At 52.9% G+C, this 21,468-nt stretch overlaps 1 protein-coding gene across 1 annotated transcript in view; it reads left to right on the forward strand.

Moving 5' to 3' along the window:
- The window catches only part of HTT (huntingtin), a 99,242-nt gene that overhangs the window by 37,141 nt on the left and 40,633 nt on the right, over positions 1-21,468 (forward strand). Inside the window, 10 exon segments of the mRNA XM_014446458.2 lie at positions 439-578; positions 1,745-1,808; positions 1,942-2,042; positions 5,205-5,351; positions 6,643-6,763; positions 9,645-9,663; positions 9,666-9,720; positions 11,019-11,170; positions 16,464-16,666; positions 20,343-20,469. Of these exon segments, the coding sequence (XP_014301944.1) occupies positions 439-578; positions 1,745-1,808; positions 1,942-2,042; positions 5,205-5,351; positions 6,643-6,763; positions 9,645-9,663; positions 9,666-9,720; positions 11,019-11,170; positions 16,464-16,666; positions 20,343-20,469 (1,129 nt within the window).

Below are 21,468 nucleotides of genomic sequence, written 5' to 3' on the forward strand. Positions count from 1 at the left end.
GGGACCAGTGTGCTGCGCGTGATGTGCACGGGGACCAGTGTGTGCGCGTGATGTGCACGTGGACCAGTGTGTGCGCGTGATGTGCACGGGGACCAGTGTGTGCGCGTGATGTGCACGGGGACCAGTGTGTGCGCGTGATGTGCACGTGGACCAGTGTGTGCGCGTGATGTGCACGTGGACCAGTGTGTGCGCGTGATGTGCACGGGGACCAGTGTGTGCGCGTGATGTGCACGTGGACCAGCGTGGGTGAGTGATGTGCACGGGGACCAGTGTGTGCGCGTGATGTGCACGGGGACCAGTGTGTGCGCGTGATGTGCACGTGGACGAGTGTGTGCGTGTGATGTGCAGGTGGACCAGTATGGGTGAGTGATGTGCACGTGGACCAGTGTGTGCAAGTGTGTGGAGCTTCTGACGCTGTCACGCGGCCTTGCTTTCCAGCACTGTGTCATGAGCCTCTGTAGCAGCAGCTACAGCGACCTGGGGCTGCAGCTGATCACCGACGTGCTGAGCCTGAGGAGCAGCTCCTACTGGCTGGTGAGGACGGAGCTGCTGGAGACACTGGCAGAGACGGACTTCAGGTGCGCGCAGCAGGCCCCTCGCAGGGCGCAGGGCCTCCAAAGGCTGGGCCTTCGGTGCAGGTGGTGATGGTTACCAGCGAGCCCAGATAGTGAGCGTCACTAGCTAACCTGGTGTCGAGTCACCAGGGAAGCGGGTGGTGAGGATCCTCAGGTAGCTCCTAGGTTCTGAGAGTCACCAGGTCAGCCCTGGCAGTGAGCGAGGCCGGTCACCTGTGTGGCAGAAACCGAGGGGCTCAGAGCTGACAGTGCTTCGCTCCGTCTGCGCTCAGCCCCGCTCAGACCCTCCGCGCAGCCGAGTGCAGTGCCGGGGTCTCCGGCCTCGAAGCGTCTGATGGAGTGGAAGGGTGACTTCACGCCAGAGCCGTGTCAGTTCTGCTCTTTAGAGCGTGCTCCCCACTGCCCCAGACTGGGTCAGAGGCTGCTTGGTGTGGAGCGTGAACTTGATCAGATGGGCTGCAGTTTCTCGCGTCCCGGAGGAGTGTGGGTTTTCTGCCAGAGAGAATGTTTCTTTTCTTACCAGGGACTTTTTAAGCACTGTCTGGAGCAGTGGTTCTCAACCTTCTGGCCCTTTAAATACAGTTCCTCATGTTGTGACCCAACCATAAAATTATTTTCGTTGCTACTTCATAACTGTCATGTTGCTACTGTTATGAATCGTCATGTAAATATCTGATATGCAGGATGGTCTTAGGCGACCCCTGTGAAAGGGTCATTGGACCGCCAAAGGGGTCGCGACCCACAGGTTGAGAACCGCTGGACTAGAGGCTGGTCTGTGCCAGGCGCGTGCTGGCCGCCCTCTGCGGGCATTTGCTGCATCCTCAGAACATCTCTGAGAATTAGGGGTTGTCTCTCCTGTACCCCTCAGAGGGGCCACGGCATGGGCGTGAGCACCTGCTGGCCGCAGCCAGTGGGCGGGAGGTGCAGCCCCTGCCAACTCTGCAGGCCCTGGAGTCTTAAAATAATGCACGGAGTCTTAAAATAATGCACGCTCGTGTTGCTTTTGAAGAGAAGCATTTTCTCAGCACATCTGATGTGACACCATTTAGTGGGTGCTGCCGGCTCCCCGCCTCCGCGGCCTGCCCTCGCGGTGGGCCTGTCGGCGTCCCGCCGCCGCCCAGGTGCTTGTGGAGGGATGGGTGCTCACCGTGAAACATTTCTTTCGTCAGGTTGGTGAGCTTTTTGGAAGCAAAAGCAGAACACCTGCACAGAGGGGCGCACCATTACACGGGGGTAAGCACGTGCCCGCGGGGCGGCGCGGGTGCATGCTGCCGGCGGTGGTGCATGACCGCGAGCTCCTCCTCACCGCCTCCCCAGCAGCTGGCCGAACCCTCGGGACATAGCCGGTCTCTTTTCTCTCTCAAAGCTTTTGAAGCTGCAAGAGCGGGTGCTCCACAGCGTGGTCCTCCACCTGCTGGGGGATGAAGACCCCAGAGTGCGCCACGTGGCCGCCGCGTCGTTGGTGAGGTATTTGCCAGCGTCTTTTCTCTTCGGTTACTTTTCTGGCGAAAGCACCGATGTTATGAGGAGGGGACCAGGGAACATTCTGGGCCAGAGGGCAGTATTCCGTCACTTCCAGCTGCTCCTCAGTTATCAGGAAAGAAGTTACTCACTGCCACGAGCCTAAAACGTCGTCGGCACAGCAGGACACTGACCCCGAGGCCAAGTTGCACTCCCGAATTTTTGAATATAGGGAATGGCGTTAGGAAGGAAGTGAAAATCACCGTCAGTTCTGCCGCTTGGAGATGATGGCTGTTAACATTTTGCTCTGTAATTGGAACAAAATATATAGAGCTTTGTAATCTAGTAATTTCCACCTAAATATTAGCAATTTCCTGTTATCAGATACTCTTCTAGAAGAGAAATTTTAACTGGTACCAGTTTTTACTATGTGATTGTGATAAGCCTTTATATAAATACTAGAGGCCCGGTGCACGAAATTCGTGCACTGGGGATGGGTGGGGGGTCCCTTAGCCCAGCATGTGCCCTCTTGCAGTCCGGGACCCCTCCCTTGTTACTGCCCACCTGCTTGCTGCTTCCTACCGCTTGGCTTGCTGCTCCTTAGTGCTGCCACGAAGGCCTTGGGTCTGCTGGGTGCTGGGCCTGTGGGTTTGTGTCTCTGATACCCACAGCAGCCCCAGCACCAAGGTGGCGGGCCTTGGGGCTGCTGGGTACAGGCCCCCCATTGCATGTTTGTGTCTTCTATCAGGCCCCCAGCAGCCCCAGCAGCCCCAGCACCACCTAAATAACTTAAGGGAAACTTTATTTAGTCTTCTTTTAAAAGCAATCTAGTTTAAAAATGAGTTGCAGTTAAGACAGAACAAAGAACATGGTACCTAAGAGTGAGATAGACTGACAGAGGAGAGGCTGGGCACTGGTCAGGGGCTTACATGCCAACTGTTCTCCACCTGGGAAATGATGTAAAATTGGTTTCTTTAGTTTTCTGCCTTAATGGTCTTCTCCAGCACTGAGGTCAGAGGAGCCGCCTTCCAGCCCGTAGGCTGCTTCTCAGAGTCGAAATTTTCGCCATAGGCCTCTGCCTAGGACAGGACCTCTGCACCCCCAGGGTGCATAAACACACAGGGCTTCCATCAGGCTCTGCTGATCCCAGGGCGGGAGGCCTCTCGGCTCCGCTAATCCAGGCAGCCAGGAGGCCTCTCAGCTCCGCTGATCCCGGGGCGGGAGGCCTCTCGGCTCCGCTGATCCCGGGCCGGGAGGCCTCTCGGCTCCGCTGATCCCGGGCCGGGAGGCCTCTAGGCTCCGCTGATCCCGGGCCGGGAGGCCTCTCGGCTCCGCTGATCCCGGGCCGGGAGGCCTCTCGGCTCCGCTGATCCCGATGCAGGAGGCCTCTCGGCTCCGCTGATCCCGGGCCAGGAGGCCTCTCGGCTCCACTGATCCCGGCCGCCATCTTGGCTGACAGTTAATTTGCATATACTCACTGATTAGCCAATGAAAAGGGTAGCGGTCGTACGCCAATTACCATGTTTCTCTTTTATTAGTGTAGATTATTTAGTTGTATATTAAAGTTATCTTTCTCTTTTCAATTGATTTTTTTTTTTTTAAGAGAGGAAGGGAGAGAGGGAGAGGGAGAGAGAAACATCAATCAGTTGCCTCCTGCCTGAATCCCAACCGGTAATCACACCCACGACCCGGGTATGTGCCCTGACGAGGAACAGAACCTGTGACCTTTTGGTGTCGGAGCGACACCACCTGCCGAGCGACACCAGCCAGGGTGAGGCTGTCTTCCATTTAAATAATGAGCAGTGTTCCTTCCAGTCAGCATTGCCACACAAACGTTACTGCATAATTTTTGGAAGTTGAGTTACTAAGGCCAAGCTTTGGGATGTTCTTAAATTTTTTCTAATAGCTTTTTGAGGTATAATTTACATGCCTTGAAGTACACGCATCTTACCTGTACAATGGAAAGATCTTCAGCTCATTTTCGGACTGTGTAGCCATCGCCACAGTCCAGTTGTAGAACATTCCATGGCCTGCAAGGATCCCTTGTGCCCATTTGCAAGCTCCCCGTTCCCACCGCAGCCAGGCAGCCAGGCAGCCAGGAGCCTGCGTCCTGCCTCCGGAGGGTGGCCTCTGGGGCTGTTTCTGTCAACGCGGCCGAACGACAGGCGGCTGCTGCCCTGGCGCCTCTCGCTTGGGTTTGAGGGGCAGGTGCTGCAGCAGGTGCTGAGGAGCAGCCTCGCAGGGACCCTTGTGTTCTCGCTCACCAGAGGGTGGTCGTTGTTATTTCCCCTTTTGGGTGACGATGAGTCATGTTGCCGTGAGCATCTGCCCGCGAGGCTTTGCGTGGACTTAGTTTTCATTCTCCTGGGTGGGTCCTGGCGGTGGGCTTCTGTGGGTGGGTGCTTTCTGCAGCAGGCCCGTTGAACTCCCATGCGGACTGTGGTTGTGCCTAGTTCTGCTCACCAAACATATTTCAGACAAGTTAAAAATGTGTCAGTTGTTTAGGAAGAAATTGGTATTTCTTTTTAAAAATAACACATGTTTACTCAACAAAATCTAAGGAAAATACAAAAAAGTAAATAAAAATTCTTGTAATCAAACCACTCAGAAAACCAGTTAAATTTGGTGACATCTTTCCGCTTCCAGTGCTGGCGTTTGCATTTCGTGATGCCCTGGGAGGTGTAGCTTTTCACTGGCTTCACTGGGTTTGTATGACTTGCCTGGTCAAAGATTTTGGATCTTTACCGTTTTCTGAAAACGATTGCAGTTTTATACCTTGAAAAATTGTGCTTAATGGCCAAGTCTCCATAGAGGAAAGATACAGGGGTTTGCAAGTAAAATAGTGATTGTTTCTGAAAGTTCTGCACCCCTCCTGCCAGTGTGGGAGTCCACGCACTCACGCAAACCCACAAAACGCTCCGCACGTGGGTGCAGGAAGGAGCCCCCCTGCTCCGCTGGGAGAGTCCCCCGGATTCTGCCTTTGGGCTCAGCGTAGCTTGGCGAGGGGTGGCCTGTGGTTGGAGACCCCCAACATGCTAGAGAGCACATGCCTGGAAAGTGCAGTGGGCTTCGCGGGCGGACGTTGATGGAGGCCTGCCACCTTGACGGGTGGGGAGCCGCAGGCGGGTGTCCATGCTTCCTCCAGTGAACACCTCGCTTTCCTGTTAGGCTTGTCCCCAAGCTGTTCTATAAGTGCGACCAAGGGCAGGCGGACCCCGTCGTGGCCATGGCCAGAGACCAGAGCAGTGTTTACCTGAAGCTTCTCATGCACGAGGCGCAGCCCGCCTCCCACTTCTCCGTCAGCACCATAACCAGGTACGCGACCAAGCCCGTCGGGAAAGCGCCCTTTCCTGGTGCCTTGCTCTAGGGCTTTCATCTAAACTGGATTTTCTAGGACGAAAACCCCACAATGTTTAGGTGCAGGTGTTTGAGCAGATCACCTTCCTTTGATAGTATTTGTTCTTTTTCAGGATTTAGCTCCCGCCTCCTTAAGCTCTGCCGAGTCACACAGAAGTGACACCGTAAACTTTAGTTCAGTACGAGCCACATACTGAGTGTATTCCTCTGTAGGACTCTGATACTGTCTTATCTAAAACGTGTCCGTGGAATGTTTCACTTTGTTTGTCTTGCCTATGCCCATTAATTTTTATATGAGTGGACTATTTATTTACTTATTTTTATTTATTTTTTTGGTAATCCTCACCTGAGGATATTTTTTCCATTGATTTTTAAAGAGAGTGGAAGGGAGGGAGAGAGAGGGGAGAGAAAGAGAGAGAGAAAAAGACAAAGAGAAAAGAGAAGAGAAGAGAGAGAAACATGGATGTGAGAGAGACACACATCGATCAGTTGCCTCCCGCATGCGTCCCCGACCAGGGATGGAACCTGCAGTCTGGGTGTGTGCTCTGACTGGGAGTTGAACCCACCACCTTTTGGTGTATGGGGCGAAGCTTCAAACAACTGAGCCACACCTGCCAGGGCTCAGCCATTTTTTACAGAATAACTAGAGGCCCAGTGCACGAATTCGTGCACCAGTGGGGTCCCTCGGCCTGGCCTGCTGGATCGGGCCAAAACCAGCTCTCTGACATCCCCCTAGGGGTCCCGGATTGCGAGAGGGAGCAGGCCAAGCCGAGGGATTGGGGAGGGACAAAGAGGTTGGTCAGCCGGGGAGGGACCATGGGAGGGCTCCAGGGCATGTCCGGCCTGTCTCGTTCAGTCCTGATTGGCCAGACCCCAGCGGCAAGCTAACCTATTGGTTGGAGCATCTGCCCCCTGATGGTCAGTGCACGTCATAGCAACTGGTTGACCGGTCAACTCTCTGCCCCCTGGTAGTCAGTGCACATCATAGCGAGCGGTTGAGCAGCCTTAGCATATCATTAGCATGTTACGCTTTGATTGGTTGAATGGCCAACTGGACGATCAGACACTTAGCATATTAGGCTTTTATTAAATAGGATGACCACCTTATTTCCAGTCTTTCTTTAACTTAAAAGCCAAGACTGCTTTAACTTCTTGTAGCCTTTAATCTTAAACTTCTAAATGCCATTTGAGTTTTGTAAATGTCATGAGCTCTAAGAATACATTTAAGTCTCCATCCTTTTCTTATCAGAATATATAGAGGCTACAACTTACTGCCAAGCATCACAGACGTCACCATGGAAAACAACCTGTCCAGAGTCATTGCGGCCGTGTCCCACCAGCTGGTCACTGCCACCACGCGCGCGCTCACGGTGAGTCGCCTTCGGTGGCCGCGCGTAATGAGATTCATTTTTACTCCTTTGTAAGGTCAGTTCTTTTTTGTTGTTGTTAATTCTTATCCAAGGATATATTTTCCAATGATTTTTAGAGAGAATGGAAGGGAGGGAAGGGGGAAGAGAGAGAGAGCGACACATGGATTGGTTGCCTCTGCGCCACAACTGGGTCGGGGGTCACACCTACAACCCAAGTCCGTGCCCTTGGCTGGGAATCAAACCCAAGACCCTTTGGTGTGAGGGCTGACGCTCTAACCACCGAGCCACCGACCAGGACCATAGGTCAGTTCTTTTTTGTTTTTTAAATATATTTTTATTGATTTCAGAGAGGAAAGGAGAGGGGGGGGGAGAGAGAGAGAGAGATAGAAACATCAATGATGAGAGAGAATCATGGGTCGGCTGCCTCGTACATGCCCCCTCCTGGGGATCAAGCCCACGACCTGGGCATGTGTCCTTGATCAGCATTGAACCCGGGACCCTTCAGACTGCAGGCCAATGCTCTGTCCACTGAGCCAAACCGGCCAGGGCAGGTTAGCTCTTAATGGTGAGATGATGCTAGACTCATATGTGGGGCTTCCTAAGAAGTTGTGATTCTTTGGACAAAATCTTGGTTTATTTCAATAGGAATATACACAACTTCGTTCTGATTATTAAAGTAGCAAATGCTCATTATAAGAAATTCAGCCAACACAGGAAGACATAAAAGTCAAAATAAAAACTATCATAATTTGAATGGGTTTTCTCAGAAGTTTAAACTGTCTCTCGTATAACTGACTCAGAGACTTTGTAGTATATACTAAGGGGTAAAAACCAGATATACCAACAAGGATTTTGTATAATATAATTATTTTTATCAGGATTTATGATGCTGGAATTGGAAATGAACCATAATATCCCAGAATCCAAGAATGATTGAGTTCTGATTATGACTAAATTCAGTGTAGATGGTAGTGCATTTATTATGCACCTATTAATATGATGCTTGGAGAACTTTCAAAAGTTTATAGAGATATAACCTGAATTGTAATATTGAGTGAAAAAAGGCACAATTCAAAACTGCATGCTTGTGTGTAGTCAGATCCAAGTTTTGAGAAATATTAACATATATATATATATATATATACATATATATATATATATATACACACACATACACTAGAGGCCTGGTGCACGAAATTTGTGTACTGTGGGGGGTGTCTCTCAGCCTGGCCTGTGCCCCCTCGCAATCCGGGACCCCTCAGGGGATGTCTGACCGCCTGGTTGCTCGCTGTTCTTAACCTCTCACGCTCGGCTTGCTGCTCCTTAGCACTGCTGTGGAGGCAGGAGAGGCTCTCACTACCACCGCTGCGCTCACCTGAAAAACTTAAAGGAAAAATCACTCATCTCCCGCTGCCTGCACAGTCCCCGCCCTTCCCCTCACCTCAGGGAGATGAGCCTGTCTTCTGGCTGAGCGGCGCTCCCCCTGTGGGAGTGCACTGACCACCAGGGGGAAGCTCTTGCATTGAGCATCTGCCCCTGGTGGTCAGTGCACATCATAGCGACCGGTCGTTCTGGTCTTTCCGCTGTGACAGTCACTTAGGCATTTATTATGTAGACTAGAGGCCTGGTGCGCGAATTCGTGCATGGGTGGGGTCCCTCTGGGTGGCCTGCAGGGATCGGGCCGAAACCCGCAGTCCAACACTGCCTGCAGCTCTTACCTGCTGCCCCCTTTCATCCCAGCCCCACTGTGCCTGCTGCAGGCTCGCGCCCAATCAGTCCCAATCAGGAGAGGCTCGTGCTGCTACAGCAGCGCTCACCAGCCATGAGCCCTGCGTCTGGCGCCCTCCCAAGGGCAGTAGCCTGTGGGATCGGGCTGAAACCGGTCTCTGTCATCCCCCGAGGGGTCCCGGATTGCGAGAGGGCACAGGCCAGGCTGAGGGACCCCACTGGTGCACAATCGGGCTGGGGAGGGACCACGGGAGGGCTCCAGAGCATGTCTGGCCCATCTTACTCAGTCTCGATCAGCTGGACCCCAGCAGCCAGCTAGCCTACTGGTCGGAGCATCTGTCCTCTAGTGATCAGTGCACATCATAGCGACTGGTCGACCAGTTGACTGTTTGCCCCCTGGTGGTCAGTGCATGTCATAGCGAGCGGTTGAGCAGCCTTAGCATATCATTAGCATATGACACTTTGATTGATTGTTCAATTGTTCTGCTGTTCGGTCTATTTGCATGTTACCCTTTTATTATATAGGATATATATTTCTCATACTCGGGAAAATGACAGGCAGAAAATTGCCAAAATTTATTTAGGATGAGTGATTTTTCTTTAAATTTTTCAGGTATCACAAATTTTCTAAAACAAAAAAAGGTAACTTTTATCATCAGGAAAAAGTCTTATTCAGAGGTAGTGTCCCTTTGCTGGTGAGCAGGTCAGACCTGGTCCTTTCCCTGAAGAGACAGACGCAGCACTTCCTTGCCGTGGGAACTCATGATGAGTCCTGATCAGCCTGAACTTGCCTTTCAGACATAAGATCGTGTGGGCTCTCCAGTTTCGTTTTCCTTTGATTTGTTCAGAATATCATAAATGTTATATGTTTGTACTTATTGTGGCCTCCATGTGTCAGGAGGGCTGGGGGCTGTGCAGACAGGGGGAGGGGGAGGGCTGGGGGCTGTGAAGGCAGGGGGAGGGGGAGGGCTGGGGGCTGTGCAGGCAGGGGGCGGCCAGGACAATTGCAGCTCTAGGCGAAGGGCCTGCCGGCCTGGCCCACTATCCCGGCGGAAGACATGAACCTCGATGTACGTGTATGAAGCGTGGAAGGAAGGAGGGAGGGTTGAAGGAAGCTTTCTGTGTTGGTGATTTCATTATCCTTCCTCTTCAGTTTGGATGCTGTGAAGCTCTGTTCTCCTCTCAACCGCCTTCCCGGTCTGCACTTGGAGTCTAGGCTGGCATTGTGGGTAAGTTTCTCCGCCGTGGCGTCCACAGTACGCGATAGGAACATCCTCACTGGGGCCCTGTTGTTTCTTTGCTGTTTCTTTCTTCGCCTGGGCCTGTGGGAGATGCCCCCACAGGTGCTTGTTCTGTGCTGTTGGTGTTGGGGGCGGTGGCAGGAGCTGCTGGGCAGCACTGAGCTGGTCCCAGTCATGGGCGTCAGGCTCGCTCCTCAGCGTGTGGAGGCTCAGCTACAGGAACCCCCTGTGCTGGCAAAAGACTTCCTTTTCTTATCCTCACCGAGGGTTCGTTTTTATTGATTTTAGAGAGAGAGCAGGGTGGGGGCGGGGGCGGGGGGAGAAACATGGACGTGATGGGGTGCCTCCCACACACACCCGACCAGGGATCGGCCTGAACCTCTTGGTGTTCAGGATGATACACGCTTTGCCCTTCTGGGCCAAGAGACTTCTAGCTGCGCTTCTCCTTAGAATTATCCACTACGCGTTGAGCACGTAGGAGCATTTTTTGTGTAAAATCTAACGTGACCCACCGCGGAAGTGCGATGGCCGCAGGAGTGGGCGGAGGATGCTGTGCTGCAGCCTCGGGGTGTCTAGCGCGCGCCCTGCCGGGCTTTCCCAGCAGCGGAGTGAGGGAGCTGCTGTTCCGCACGGACACCCACGTCACGCTGGGAAGTCAACTCGCCCATCGTGTGCCAGTGCACGGCCAGGGAGCTTTGCCCACATGCAGGGCGCTCTCCCGTCTGGAGTGACCATTTCCTGCAACAAGTACCTCCGAGCAACTGCAGTTTCTAGTCCCAGACCCAGCATCTGGCTTCTGCACTTGCACTCGGTGCCGGAGCCAGTGCAAGTGCTACCTCAGAGGTGAAAGAGTTAAAAGTTACCAAAATGCTTTTGATCAGCTCGGCTACCTGCTTTCATCTCTCAGATGGTGTTTGCAGAGCTGTGGTTCACAGGAAAGATGCCAGTTAATTGTAAGGTCACTTTCTGAGCTGGTGTGCAGTGGACAGTGACAGGCCTTCTTGGTTCAGAAGGGAAGCAAGACTGTTTGCTTTAGCCCTGACCAGAATGGCTCGGTTCGTTGGGCACCATCCCATGAACTGAAAGGTTGCCAGTTCGGTTCCCTTCGGTAGGGGGTGTGCAGGAGGCAGCTGATGGATGTTTTATTCTCACATTGATATTTCCCTCTCTCTCCCCCCCTTCCTTGCTCTCTAAAATAATCAATGAAATTTTAAAAAGACCGTTTGTTTTAAAATGTTTGCTTTTAAATGTTTCTGTACCGTGACCTCGCACACATCTGCCCCCAGAGTGCCCCCTCTGAGCGCCTTGGACGAGTCCAGGAAGAGCTGTACTGTCGGGATGGCCACGGTGATCCTGACCCTGCTCTCATCCGCGTGGTTCCCATTGGACCTCGCAGCCCATCAGGATGCCTTGATCTTGGCCGGAAACTTGCTTGCAGGTATTGGTTCTGAGTTGAAACAGAGACCTCGGTCTTTAGCTTTCGATTTCCTTGTGAGGGGCAGGGCAGCGAGCACATGAGGGAAGAGCACCGAGGTCGCTGCCCGCGACAGCTTGTTCCTGGCGTCAGACGTTACCGTGTGCGCAGGTGTCCGCTGTCGGCGTGTGCTGTCGGCAGCTAGTCTGTGCCCGGTATCCCAATGGAGCCCTTTCCCAGTGTAGCCCCTACGAGAGGCACAGGCAGGCTCCTTTCTCATTTCAGTTTAGGGGCACATGGGCCAGGCACTCTCAGCAACTGGGTGGTAAGAAAGTTCGACGTGTGGGCTCCGTTCTCACGTCAAATGCAGATTAGGGGCCACGTGGAACTGAAGTGCAGTGGCAGCACAGAGTGGCCGCAATCACTGCCCTTAGGACGGAAACAAGACTTCTTGTGGGCTGGCAGGAAAGGGCACGTGGTGGAGGGCACAGCATGTGCAAAGGCCTGGAGACGTGAGAAATGGTGTGACAGCTGAAGACTGGATGTAGGGACGAGGATTGGGATGGAGAATGTGGCCGGGAGGCGGGGGCCCCCTGAAATCAGTGGTGGGGGTCCCCAGCGTCCACAGGAAGACTTGTCCTGCTTGCTGTGGAGGCCATTGAGGAGCTTCGTGAACGGGACCAACAGGTGAATTAGGACGGGTGGGCAAGCATAGGTTACTACTACTAATTAAGACAATAATCTGTATATACATAAAAAGCCAGCGGCTGTAACGCCATCATGACCATAATGATCATTAGACCAGAACCACCATGGCCCCTCGCCGGGCTGGCTCCACCCCCCAGGTAGTGGTTAGGGGTGCCCCTAGGCAATACGATAGGGTGCAAGTTTGATGAGGGAAAGTCAAAGAAATAGAGGGGAAGGTCTTAAGGGTCTGTGGGGTTGGGGTGGTCCATCTGGAGTAGGTGTGGAGTGTGCTGGGAAAGGAAGAGGAATATCCGATTAGAAAACGGCATCGCTCGCCCTAACTGGTTTGGCTCAGTGGATAGAGCATCGGCCTGCGGACTGAAGGGTCCCGGGTTCGATTCCGGTCAAGGGCATATACCTTGGTTGTGGGCACATCCCCAGTAGGGGGTGTGCAGGAGGCAGCTGATTGAGGTTTCTCTCTCTTTGATGTTTCTAATTCTCTATCCCTCTTCCTTCCACTCTGTAAAAAAATCAATAAAATGTATATTTTAATTATCAAAAAAAAAAAAAAAAAGAAAACGGCATCACTGCCGACCTCAACCCTGAAATGGTTCTGCTGGCCGAGCACCTGCTGAAGCCGCTGCCCTCGGACAAGCAGATTGAGACCGGGCCCTTCCTGGAGGCGGTGTCCCACCTGCCACCCTTCTTCGATTGCCTTGGGTCCCCAGTGTTTACGCCCATCGAGGCAGACATAAGTGGTAACATCACGAAAATCAAAGCTGTGTACAACACCGACCCGGCCGAGTTCCGGACCCTGCAGAACATCCTGGAGGCGCAAAAGGAAATGGATGGAGCAGAGTGGCCAAAGTGGGGGCCACGCTGGCGCTGATGTGGCTGAAAAGGACCCTCCGCTTCACCTAGGTCTTCCTGCAGAGCATCTGCGACGGGGAGCGGGACGAGAGCCACCCCAACCTCATCCGCATCAACGCCACCAAGGCCTACGAGATGGCGCTCAAGAATCACGGCTGGATCGTGCAGAAGATCTTCCAGGCAGCGCTGTGTGCCGCGCCCTGCAAGTCCGACTTCCTGAAAGCGCTCTCCAAGGCCAGCCGTGACGGAGGAGGTGTGCCCGGAGAAGGTCCGCCTGCTCCTGGTCAGCTACACGGCCACCGTTGACGTCATCTAGGAAATGTACACCAAGATGAACGCCGAGCTCAACTACAAGGTGTAAGCGTGCCCCGCGGCCGGCACCCCCAGAAACAGACCAGCCAGAATCACTGTGAAGCAAGCTGGCAGGCCACCTTGGCCTGCGTGCCCCAGAGTGGCCCAGAGTCTGGCTGGGGTTGCAGGGGACAGCCCTGGTTTCTGAAAAGTCATTTTTGGGGTCTATCCTAACGGAGCAATAAATAACCACCCTCTTCTGCATCACCTTTAATTTCACAGCAGCACAGACCGACTGCCTTCATTTCAGTGCGATGAAAATCAGTTAATGTTGCTAATAAGTCAAGTCCTAGGGTTTTCTGTCCCCGTCCCCGCACGTGGTGTGTGAGCCTGGGGGAGCCCTGTCATACACCTCATTTTAAAAATGAGGATCTGGTGCAGAGATGTTTCAGGCCATGTAAGGCCCACGGGAGTCGGATTTGAAATTACACAGGATTTTTTTAGAGCAGACTGCTGTGTGCTCCTGTGCTTGCACAGCCCAGCCTCACAGCGCTGTCAGCATAGACCCTGCTCTTCCTACTGTCTTTTTCCCGACAGTTTTTTATAGTTGAAAACAACCAGCAAGCCTTTGGTGACCTTGACCAAGGGGACTGTATTTCAAAGCTATCAGGTCTGAGGAACGGACCCAGATGACTGAGTTTGCCTTCTTCTGCATAAGTGTTTCCTTCAGGGACAGCCTCCCCACCTGAGAAACTACCCATCACGTGTGTTCTCTCAGAGGGGAGGCCACAACCCTCCCGATGCCGAGACCCAAGGAAACACCTCGCTGCCGTAACTGTCCCTCCTGGCACTCACAAGAGCTGTATTTTGAAAGTGTTGGGGTGATAGAGGGGCCCCCCAAAGAATTCATGTGTGTTAAAAACCCAATGAGGAACAACTGGTGATTTTTATGCAAACACTAAATAACTCTTAGTAAATAAACCTCTATTTTGGAATCACAAACACACACACAAACTTTGGAACTAGTGAAAGCCGTTTGTACCGACTGTTGAGCGCTCAGAACTAGAGTTGAATTGGGATAGAAATCCTGCTAGTAGCACCTGATGCCTGAAATCTGAGTGCTCTACTTTTAGGTTTTACAGTTCAAGTGTTTGGAGACTGCCTATTAAAACATGCCTGGTGGAAAGTGTTTGTATAGAAGCCATAAGTATTAAGTATTTGCTGTGTTTACCATGCTTAGCTCTCTGTAAGGAATATGGAATAATGTTAAACGCCTCATGTTCTCAAGAAGCTTGAATTTTAAAATAAAAAAGAATAAATATAAATATTAAAAATAAAAAAGAAGAAGCTTGAGTTTTAGGGGTGAAATCAGGCAGGCAGGCGAGCAGTTAAGAGCCAGCAGTCCCAGATTGTGAGAGGGATGTCTGTGGGATCAGGCCTAAACCGGCAGTTGGACATCCCCCAAAAGGTCCCGGATTGCGAGAGGGTACAGGCTGGGCTGAGGGACCCACCCCCTCCCATGCACAAATTTCGTGCACCGGGCCTCTAGTTAGTAATAAATAATACAAGAATATGCTCTGTTCAAAAGTAGGTTTACAGAACAGAGAACCCAGAAATCGACCCAAGCCATTATGCTCAATTAATATTTGACAGAGGAGGCAAGAGCATACAGTGGAGTTAAGACAGTCTCTTCAATAAATGGTGTTGGGAAAATTGGACAGATACATGCAAAGAAATGAAACTATGCTATTAACTTATACCATACACAAAAATAAACTCAAAATGGATAAGAGACTTAAATGTAAGACGGGAAACCATAAAAATCTTAGAAGAATCCATAGGCAGCAAAATATCAGACATATATTGTAGCATCTTTACCCCTATATCTCCTAGGACAATGGAAACTAAGGAGAAAATAAATAAATAGGACTACATCAAAATAAAAAGCTTCTGCATAGCAAAAGAAACCATCAACAAAACAACAAGAGAGCCCACTGCATGGGAGAACACATTTGCCAATGTTATCTGCAATAAGGGTTTAATCTCCAAAATTTATAGGGCACTCATACAACTTAACAAAAGGAAGATAAAACAATCCAATCAAAAATGGGCAAAGGACCTAGTAAATAGACACTTTTTGAAAGAGGACATCCAGAAGGGCAAGAGACATATGAAAACATGCTCAAAGTCACTAATCATCCGAGAGATGCAAATCAAAACAACAATGAGGTACCACCTCACACCTGTCAGAATGGCTGTCATCAACAAATCAACAAATGACAAGTGCTGGCGAGGATGCGGAGAAAAAGGAACGCTCGTGCACTGCTGGTGGAATGCAGACTGGTGCAGCCATTGTGGAGAACAGTCTGGCATTTCCTCAAAAAACTAAAAATGGGCCTCCCATTTGACCTAGTGATCCCACTTCTAGGAATATATCCCAAGAAACCAGAAACACCAATCAGAAAGGACATATGCACCCCTATGTTCATAGCAGCACAATTTACCATAGCTAAGATTTGGAAACAGCCTAAGTGCCCATCAGCAGATGAGTGGATTAGAAAACTGTGGTACATCTACACAATGGAATACTGCGCTGCGGTAACAACGAAGGAACTCTTACCATTCACAACAGCATGGATGGAACTGGAGAGCATTATTTATGCTAAGTGAAATAAGCCAGTCAGAGAAAGATAAATATCACATGATATCACTCATTTGTGGAATATAATGAACAACATAAACTAATGGACAAAAATAGAGACAGAGAAGCATCTCAGAGAGAAGGCAGGAGAGGGTAAGGGGGGGTGGGTAAGAGATCAACCAAAGGACTTGTATGCGTGCATATAAGCATAACCCGTGGACACAGACAGTGAGGGCATGTGTTAGGGGGTGGGAGTAGCCAGGGGGAGTCAATGGGGGGAAAAGGAGACATGTAATACTTTCAACAGTAAGGAATTTAAATTTAAAAAAATATGACCAAAAAAAGTAGGTTTACAGTTGTGAGTATGCAAATCACAGAGTGCATTCCTGTGTTATTATTGATTAATTGCTGTATTAATTGTTAGTAGTAGTAGTAGTACTAACCTCCCTGGCCCTCCTGTAGTTTAGAAGGATCACTCGCGCCCTGACTGGGTTGGAGGAGGGGAAACTGGGAGGTTCAGGTTGTAGTTGGGGGAGGAGTGAGTCCAGCACCACGTGCTGCGCAGGAGCAGGCAGTGGGAGAGGGGAGGCGCCCAGCGCAGGCGGGGCCGCCCCTCGGGTGACTGTCACTCTGGGTGGGAGTGTGATGGTGACCGGCATGGAAATTGGGAGCATGTTTTGGGGGAAATGTGAGTTTCCTGGTGATTTGAGGTATCGGTGACTGTCAGGTGGAGGTGTGTGTGAATGGGTCTGACCGCCACGGGTTTCCTAAGTGCTCTCTTTCCCGCACGCCGCGGGGGTGGAGGTAACACCTGTGCCTGTATCACAGCCAGTGCCCCCCGATCTCTGAGAAGCTCATGGGCCGCCGAGGAAGAGGCCGCCCCGGCAGCCGCCAAGCAGGAGGAGGCGTGGCCAGCGCTGGGGGACCGGAGCCTGGTGCCCATGGTGGAGCAGCTCTTCTCCCACCTGCTGAAGGTGATCAACATCTGCGCCCACGTGCTGGACGAGGTGGCGCCTGGACCCGCGGGGAAGGTAACCTCGTGCCCGGGCCCGTGCCATGCCGTCGACTGGCCTTCAGGCGTGCCTGTGTGTGCCCAGCCGTCTGTCCCGTACTCTGTGCTTTAAATGAATAAGATTGCTCATGTTGTGACTCAGAATTTCATACAAAATGCCATGATCCAGTTCGTAGCCCTCTGGTCTCGTCCTCAAGTACCGTTGCCTCCGAGGGCAAAGCTAGCTGTAGCGGGCGTTCCTCGTTAGCAAGAAAGCCAGGCTTGAAGTGCTGGCACGTCCCGTCTGCTCTCCTGACGTGTCGGCAAACACTGCTTTTCTGTGAAGCACAGTCAGTACAATCACCTCCAGGCCAACGGCCGGCTCTTCCCACGTGGGTTCCGACAGAGCACACTCCCCTCTGCGCCTCTGTCCCCTCTTGCTGTCTCCATCGCAGTCTCCGTCTCGAGCAGACCCATCTGCCTTCAGGCTCTCCTCACTGCCGACCTCCCTGCAGCCCTGTCTGCTGCTCCCTGCTCCGCACGGCCTGACACTGGCCTCTCTGAGGGCGCTGCCTGGCCTCTGTCACCGCCACACCCATTCTTAGCCGCAGGTCTGATTGGTGCCACACGTTCCCCAGCAGCCCCTCCTACCAGGTCAGTCTTTGAACCTCGTGGGTGCTTCTCGGTCCTGTGTCCCCCCGCCCCCCGCCTCAGTTCCTGTCCTGGCACGTTCTCTCCTGGCTTCCGATTGGCTCTTGCTTCCCTGACTCTTCTGTTCCGGGCGTGTTCCAGGTGTGGTCTTCGCCCACCATGAATGCTTTCTGGGCTCTGCCCTGCATCATGCTCGGTAACCATGGAAACGTGCCACATCTGTGCCAGCCAGGAGAGTGGCCCGCACCACCTGTGGCTACTGCGCCCTTGACATGCAGCCACTGTGACTAAGGAACAGAACTTCTTTTTTTCAAGTACAGTTGACGTTCACTATCAGTTTCAGGTGTAAATTACAGTGGTTGCACATTTCTATAATTTATGACGTGATCCTCCTGATAACTCTGTCCCCACCTGGCACCAAGCATAGTTACTGCAGTGTCATTGCCTCTATTCCCTCGGCTGAACCTCACGTCCCGGACAGTCTGTATCTACCAAACTGTACTTCTTAGCCCCTCCCCTTTCCCACCCGGCCCCCCAGGCACCCTCCCCTCTGGCAGCCATCACTTTGTTCTCTGTATCTTTGAGTTTGTTCACATATAAGTGAAATCATATGGTGTTTGTCTTTGTCTGTCTGACTTATTTCACTCAGCATCATAGCCTCTAGATTCATCCATGTTGCTGCAGATGGTAGGATTTCAATCTCCTTAATAGCTGGGTAATGTTCCATTGTGTGCACGTACCACGGCTTTTATCCGCTCATCTGCAGGTGGGCACTGGGCCTGTGTCCATGTCTTGGCTACTGTAAATAACTGCGGTGAGCACAGAGGGGCACATATCCTTTCCAGTAGTGTTTGTGTTTCCGTGGCTGTATCCCAGGAGTGGAATTGCTGGGTCAGAAGGTAGCTCCATTTTTGATGTTTTCCAATTTGCATTCCCATCGGCAGTGCACAGGGGGTACTGACTTCTGATGTCATTCATTGCGTTTGCACTTCAGTAGCCACAGGTAGACAGTGTTCTCGTGTGGGCAGGCGGAGCAGGCAGCAGCTAAGCATCAGAGGCCCGAGGCCTGGCGGCGCCAGTCCTGTGTGGTCCGCTGCCTCTCAGCACTTCTGCCTGGCGCTTCACAGCCAGCCCAGACCTGGCTGCACCGGAGCTGCGCAGCCCACCGTCTGTGCCGGCCCCGCTCCTCTCACTTCGTGTGTGTTTTTTAATGTTTCTATTGGTTTCAGGGAGGATGGGAGAGGGAGAGAGAGAAACATCAATGATGAGAGAGAATCATTGGTAGGCTGCCTCCTGCACGCCCCCCACTGAGGATCAACCCTGCAACCCGGGCATGTGCCCCGACTGGAAATTGAACCGTGACCTCCTGGCTCATAGGTTGATGCTCAACCACTGAGCTGACTGAGCCACGCCGGCCGGGCTCACTGTGTATTTTGTAAAGTTGGACACGTGGGAGTCATTGCAACTCTTCATTCTCCCCCAAGTCCTTTGTTTTCCCTACTAAGTATCTAGCAAGAAACTGTTTACATACATGTACCTATATGTGTGCACGTACCTATACACACACACATGTGCACATGCACATGCACACATGCAGGAACACAGACTGTTTCCTCTGTTCACTGCCACTGCTCCAGCCAGACGGGCAGAGCATCTCATCAGAGGCTGAAGCAGCCACAGTGTTTTATTTATTTATTTATTTATTATTATTTTTTAAAAATATTTTATTGAATTTTTACAGAGAGGAAGGGAGAGGGATAGAGAGTTAGAAACATCGATGAGAGAGAAACATTGATCAGCTGCCTCCTGCACACCTCCCACTAGGAATGTGTCCACAACCCAGGTACATGCCATTGACTGGAATCGAACCTGGGACCCTTCAGTCCACAGGCCGACACGCTCTATCCACTGAGCCAAACCAGTTAGGGCAGCCTCAGTGTTTAGAAGCAGCATGTTGATGTGATGCAGTTGGCGTCATCCACGCCCCTGCCCCTCCCCCTGCAGTGTGCCGGTCACTCTTTCAGTGCCACAGTCGCTTGGCCACCACTGCAGTCAGTTTTAGAGCCCAGAAAGGAACGCTGTGCCCTTAGCCGTCACCCTCCATGCCCCGGCTCCCGGCAACCCCAGGCCTTTCCATTTCAGTGGGGAGGTGCCTGTTGCGACATGTAAATGGAGTCACACCGGTGTCTTGCGTGCCTGGCCCCTCCCCTTAGCGTGTTCCCTGGGCAGTCGTCTGTGCTGCTCTCCAGTCCTCCCACTGCCTCAGTCCTCCCTGCCCGCAGCCATCACGTCCGCTTTGCGGGCCTCACGCTGACGTGCATGGTGAGTTCTCTGAGATCCCGAGCGAGGGCCCAGCTGGGGCCTGGGGTCCAGGCTCTGTCGGCATCCTCACTGCCCCTGTGGGCTGCCCCCTGCAGCCTGGGAGCCGGGGCCCCCGCAGTCTGTGGGCCACCAGCTCTGTGCCCTCAGCTGTGACCTCCACTCAGTCACCTCCCCGCGAGCCTGCTTCCTCACCGGGAAGGTGGCGTTTAAGACGTGGCTCCCGGAGAACGCTCTGGCGCTGCTGCTCTGGGCGTTGTCCTGCCGGGCGCCAGGGGCCCTCCGTCCCACGTTCCCACACGCCTGTCAGGAAGGGCTGTCCACACCCACCGCGTGGGGTGAGGGGTTGGCTGATGGACATGGTTATGCAGTTTCTGAGCTCTGAATGTGGATTCGCAGAGAAGATGAACTCTGTGGGCGGATGCTTTTCAATAAATGGAAAACCATAGGCCAGCCCAGTGATGGCGAACCTTTTGAGCTCGGCGTGTCAGCATTTTGAAAAACCCTAACTTAATTCTGGTGCCGGGTCACATATAGAAATTTTTTGATATTTGCAACCATAGTAAAACAAAGACATATTTTTGATATTTATTTTATATATTTAAATGCCATTTAACAAAGGAAAATCAACCAAAACAATGAGTTCGCGTGTCACCTCTGACACTCGTGTCATAGGTTCGCCATCACTGGGCTGTAGACTGCAGTTTCTGTGCGGTTTACTCCCAGGTCCTTGCTCTCTGTTCCAGGCAGCCCTGCCGTCCCTGACAAGCGCCCCTGCTCTCAGCCCCATTCGGCGGAAGGGCAAGGAGAAGGAGCCGAGCGAGCAGGCGTCCGTGCCGCTGAGCCCCAAGAAAGGCAGCGACGCCAGCCCCGGTAGGAGGCACTGACGGGTGGGGGGTGGGGGGGGGGCATCTGTGTCCTAGACGTTTAGGGCTTATGCTTACACGGGTCAAAATAATGGAATAACTTGGTACTGTTTGGAAATAAAATACACAGCAGTGAAGCCAGAGGAATGGTTTCCCAGGTGCGGTTCCAGATATTAACATGAACTTGTGTGTCCAGACCACATGGGTCCTAAGCATCTCTGCGTGTCTAGCTCATGTGCGGTCACAGCAGCCTGCGGGGCCGCCTCCGCCCTGCCTGCCCGGCTCACTGCGGAGCGGGGCGGGATCCTGGTGGTCGGTGAGGGAGGCGGTGTAGTGTCGAGGAGCAGAGGTGATTCCCAGAGGGGAGTTCTGACGTGGGAAATGGGAAATTACAGTGGGGAGCGCCCCGCAGGAGAGAAAGGGGACAGTCATCTGAGCGAGAGGAACCTGGGACGTCACCCCCGGCGAGTCTCAGAGTTCAGTGCTCCACAGCCACGCGGTCCGTGCTCGAGGGGCGCCGGGCAGAGCAGGTGGGGGCCAGTCCGACCCTCCGCTCACTCTGCTGGGAGAGCCTGCGTGTGAGCTCCCGGAGCTGGCGTCTTGGGGGGGGGCGGGGGGGACCGACCACAGCCCGTGGGCTGCAGGGCTTCGGGGCTGACTGCCGTCTGCCGAGGAGACTGGCAGAGGGTCCCCTCAGAGTCTGAACAGCTTGAGCAGCTTTGGGGGGCGCGGCTTGGAGATAGTGGCGCCGCCTCCGTGAAAGGTGGGTTGTCAGGGCACGTCCCACGTCCCTGTGTGAGGCCTGAAAGGGCCAGGACCGTCCTGGCCGCAGCCTCGGGCTCCGAGCGCGTGCGATTGGCCGCAGGGGGGGTAGTCGTGCTGCTGACCTGTGGATTGGCAGCCGGCGGGCAGGCGGGCAGGCGAGCCCAGCGTCACTGCTCTTCGTGTCTGTCTTCCTGTATTTCCGGGAGGCGCTCCGATTCCGCTGCCATTCGCCAGCCAGTTC

The sequence above is a fragment of the Myotis lucifugus genome, unplaced genomic scaffold (genome assembly GCF_000147115.1).
Source record: "Myotis lucifugus unplaced genomic scaffold, Myoluc2.0 scaffold_540, whole genome shotgun sequence".
NCBI lineage: Eukaryota > Metazoa > Chordata > Mammalia > Chiroptera > Vespertilionidae > Myotis > Myotis lucifugus.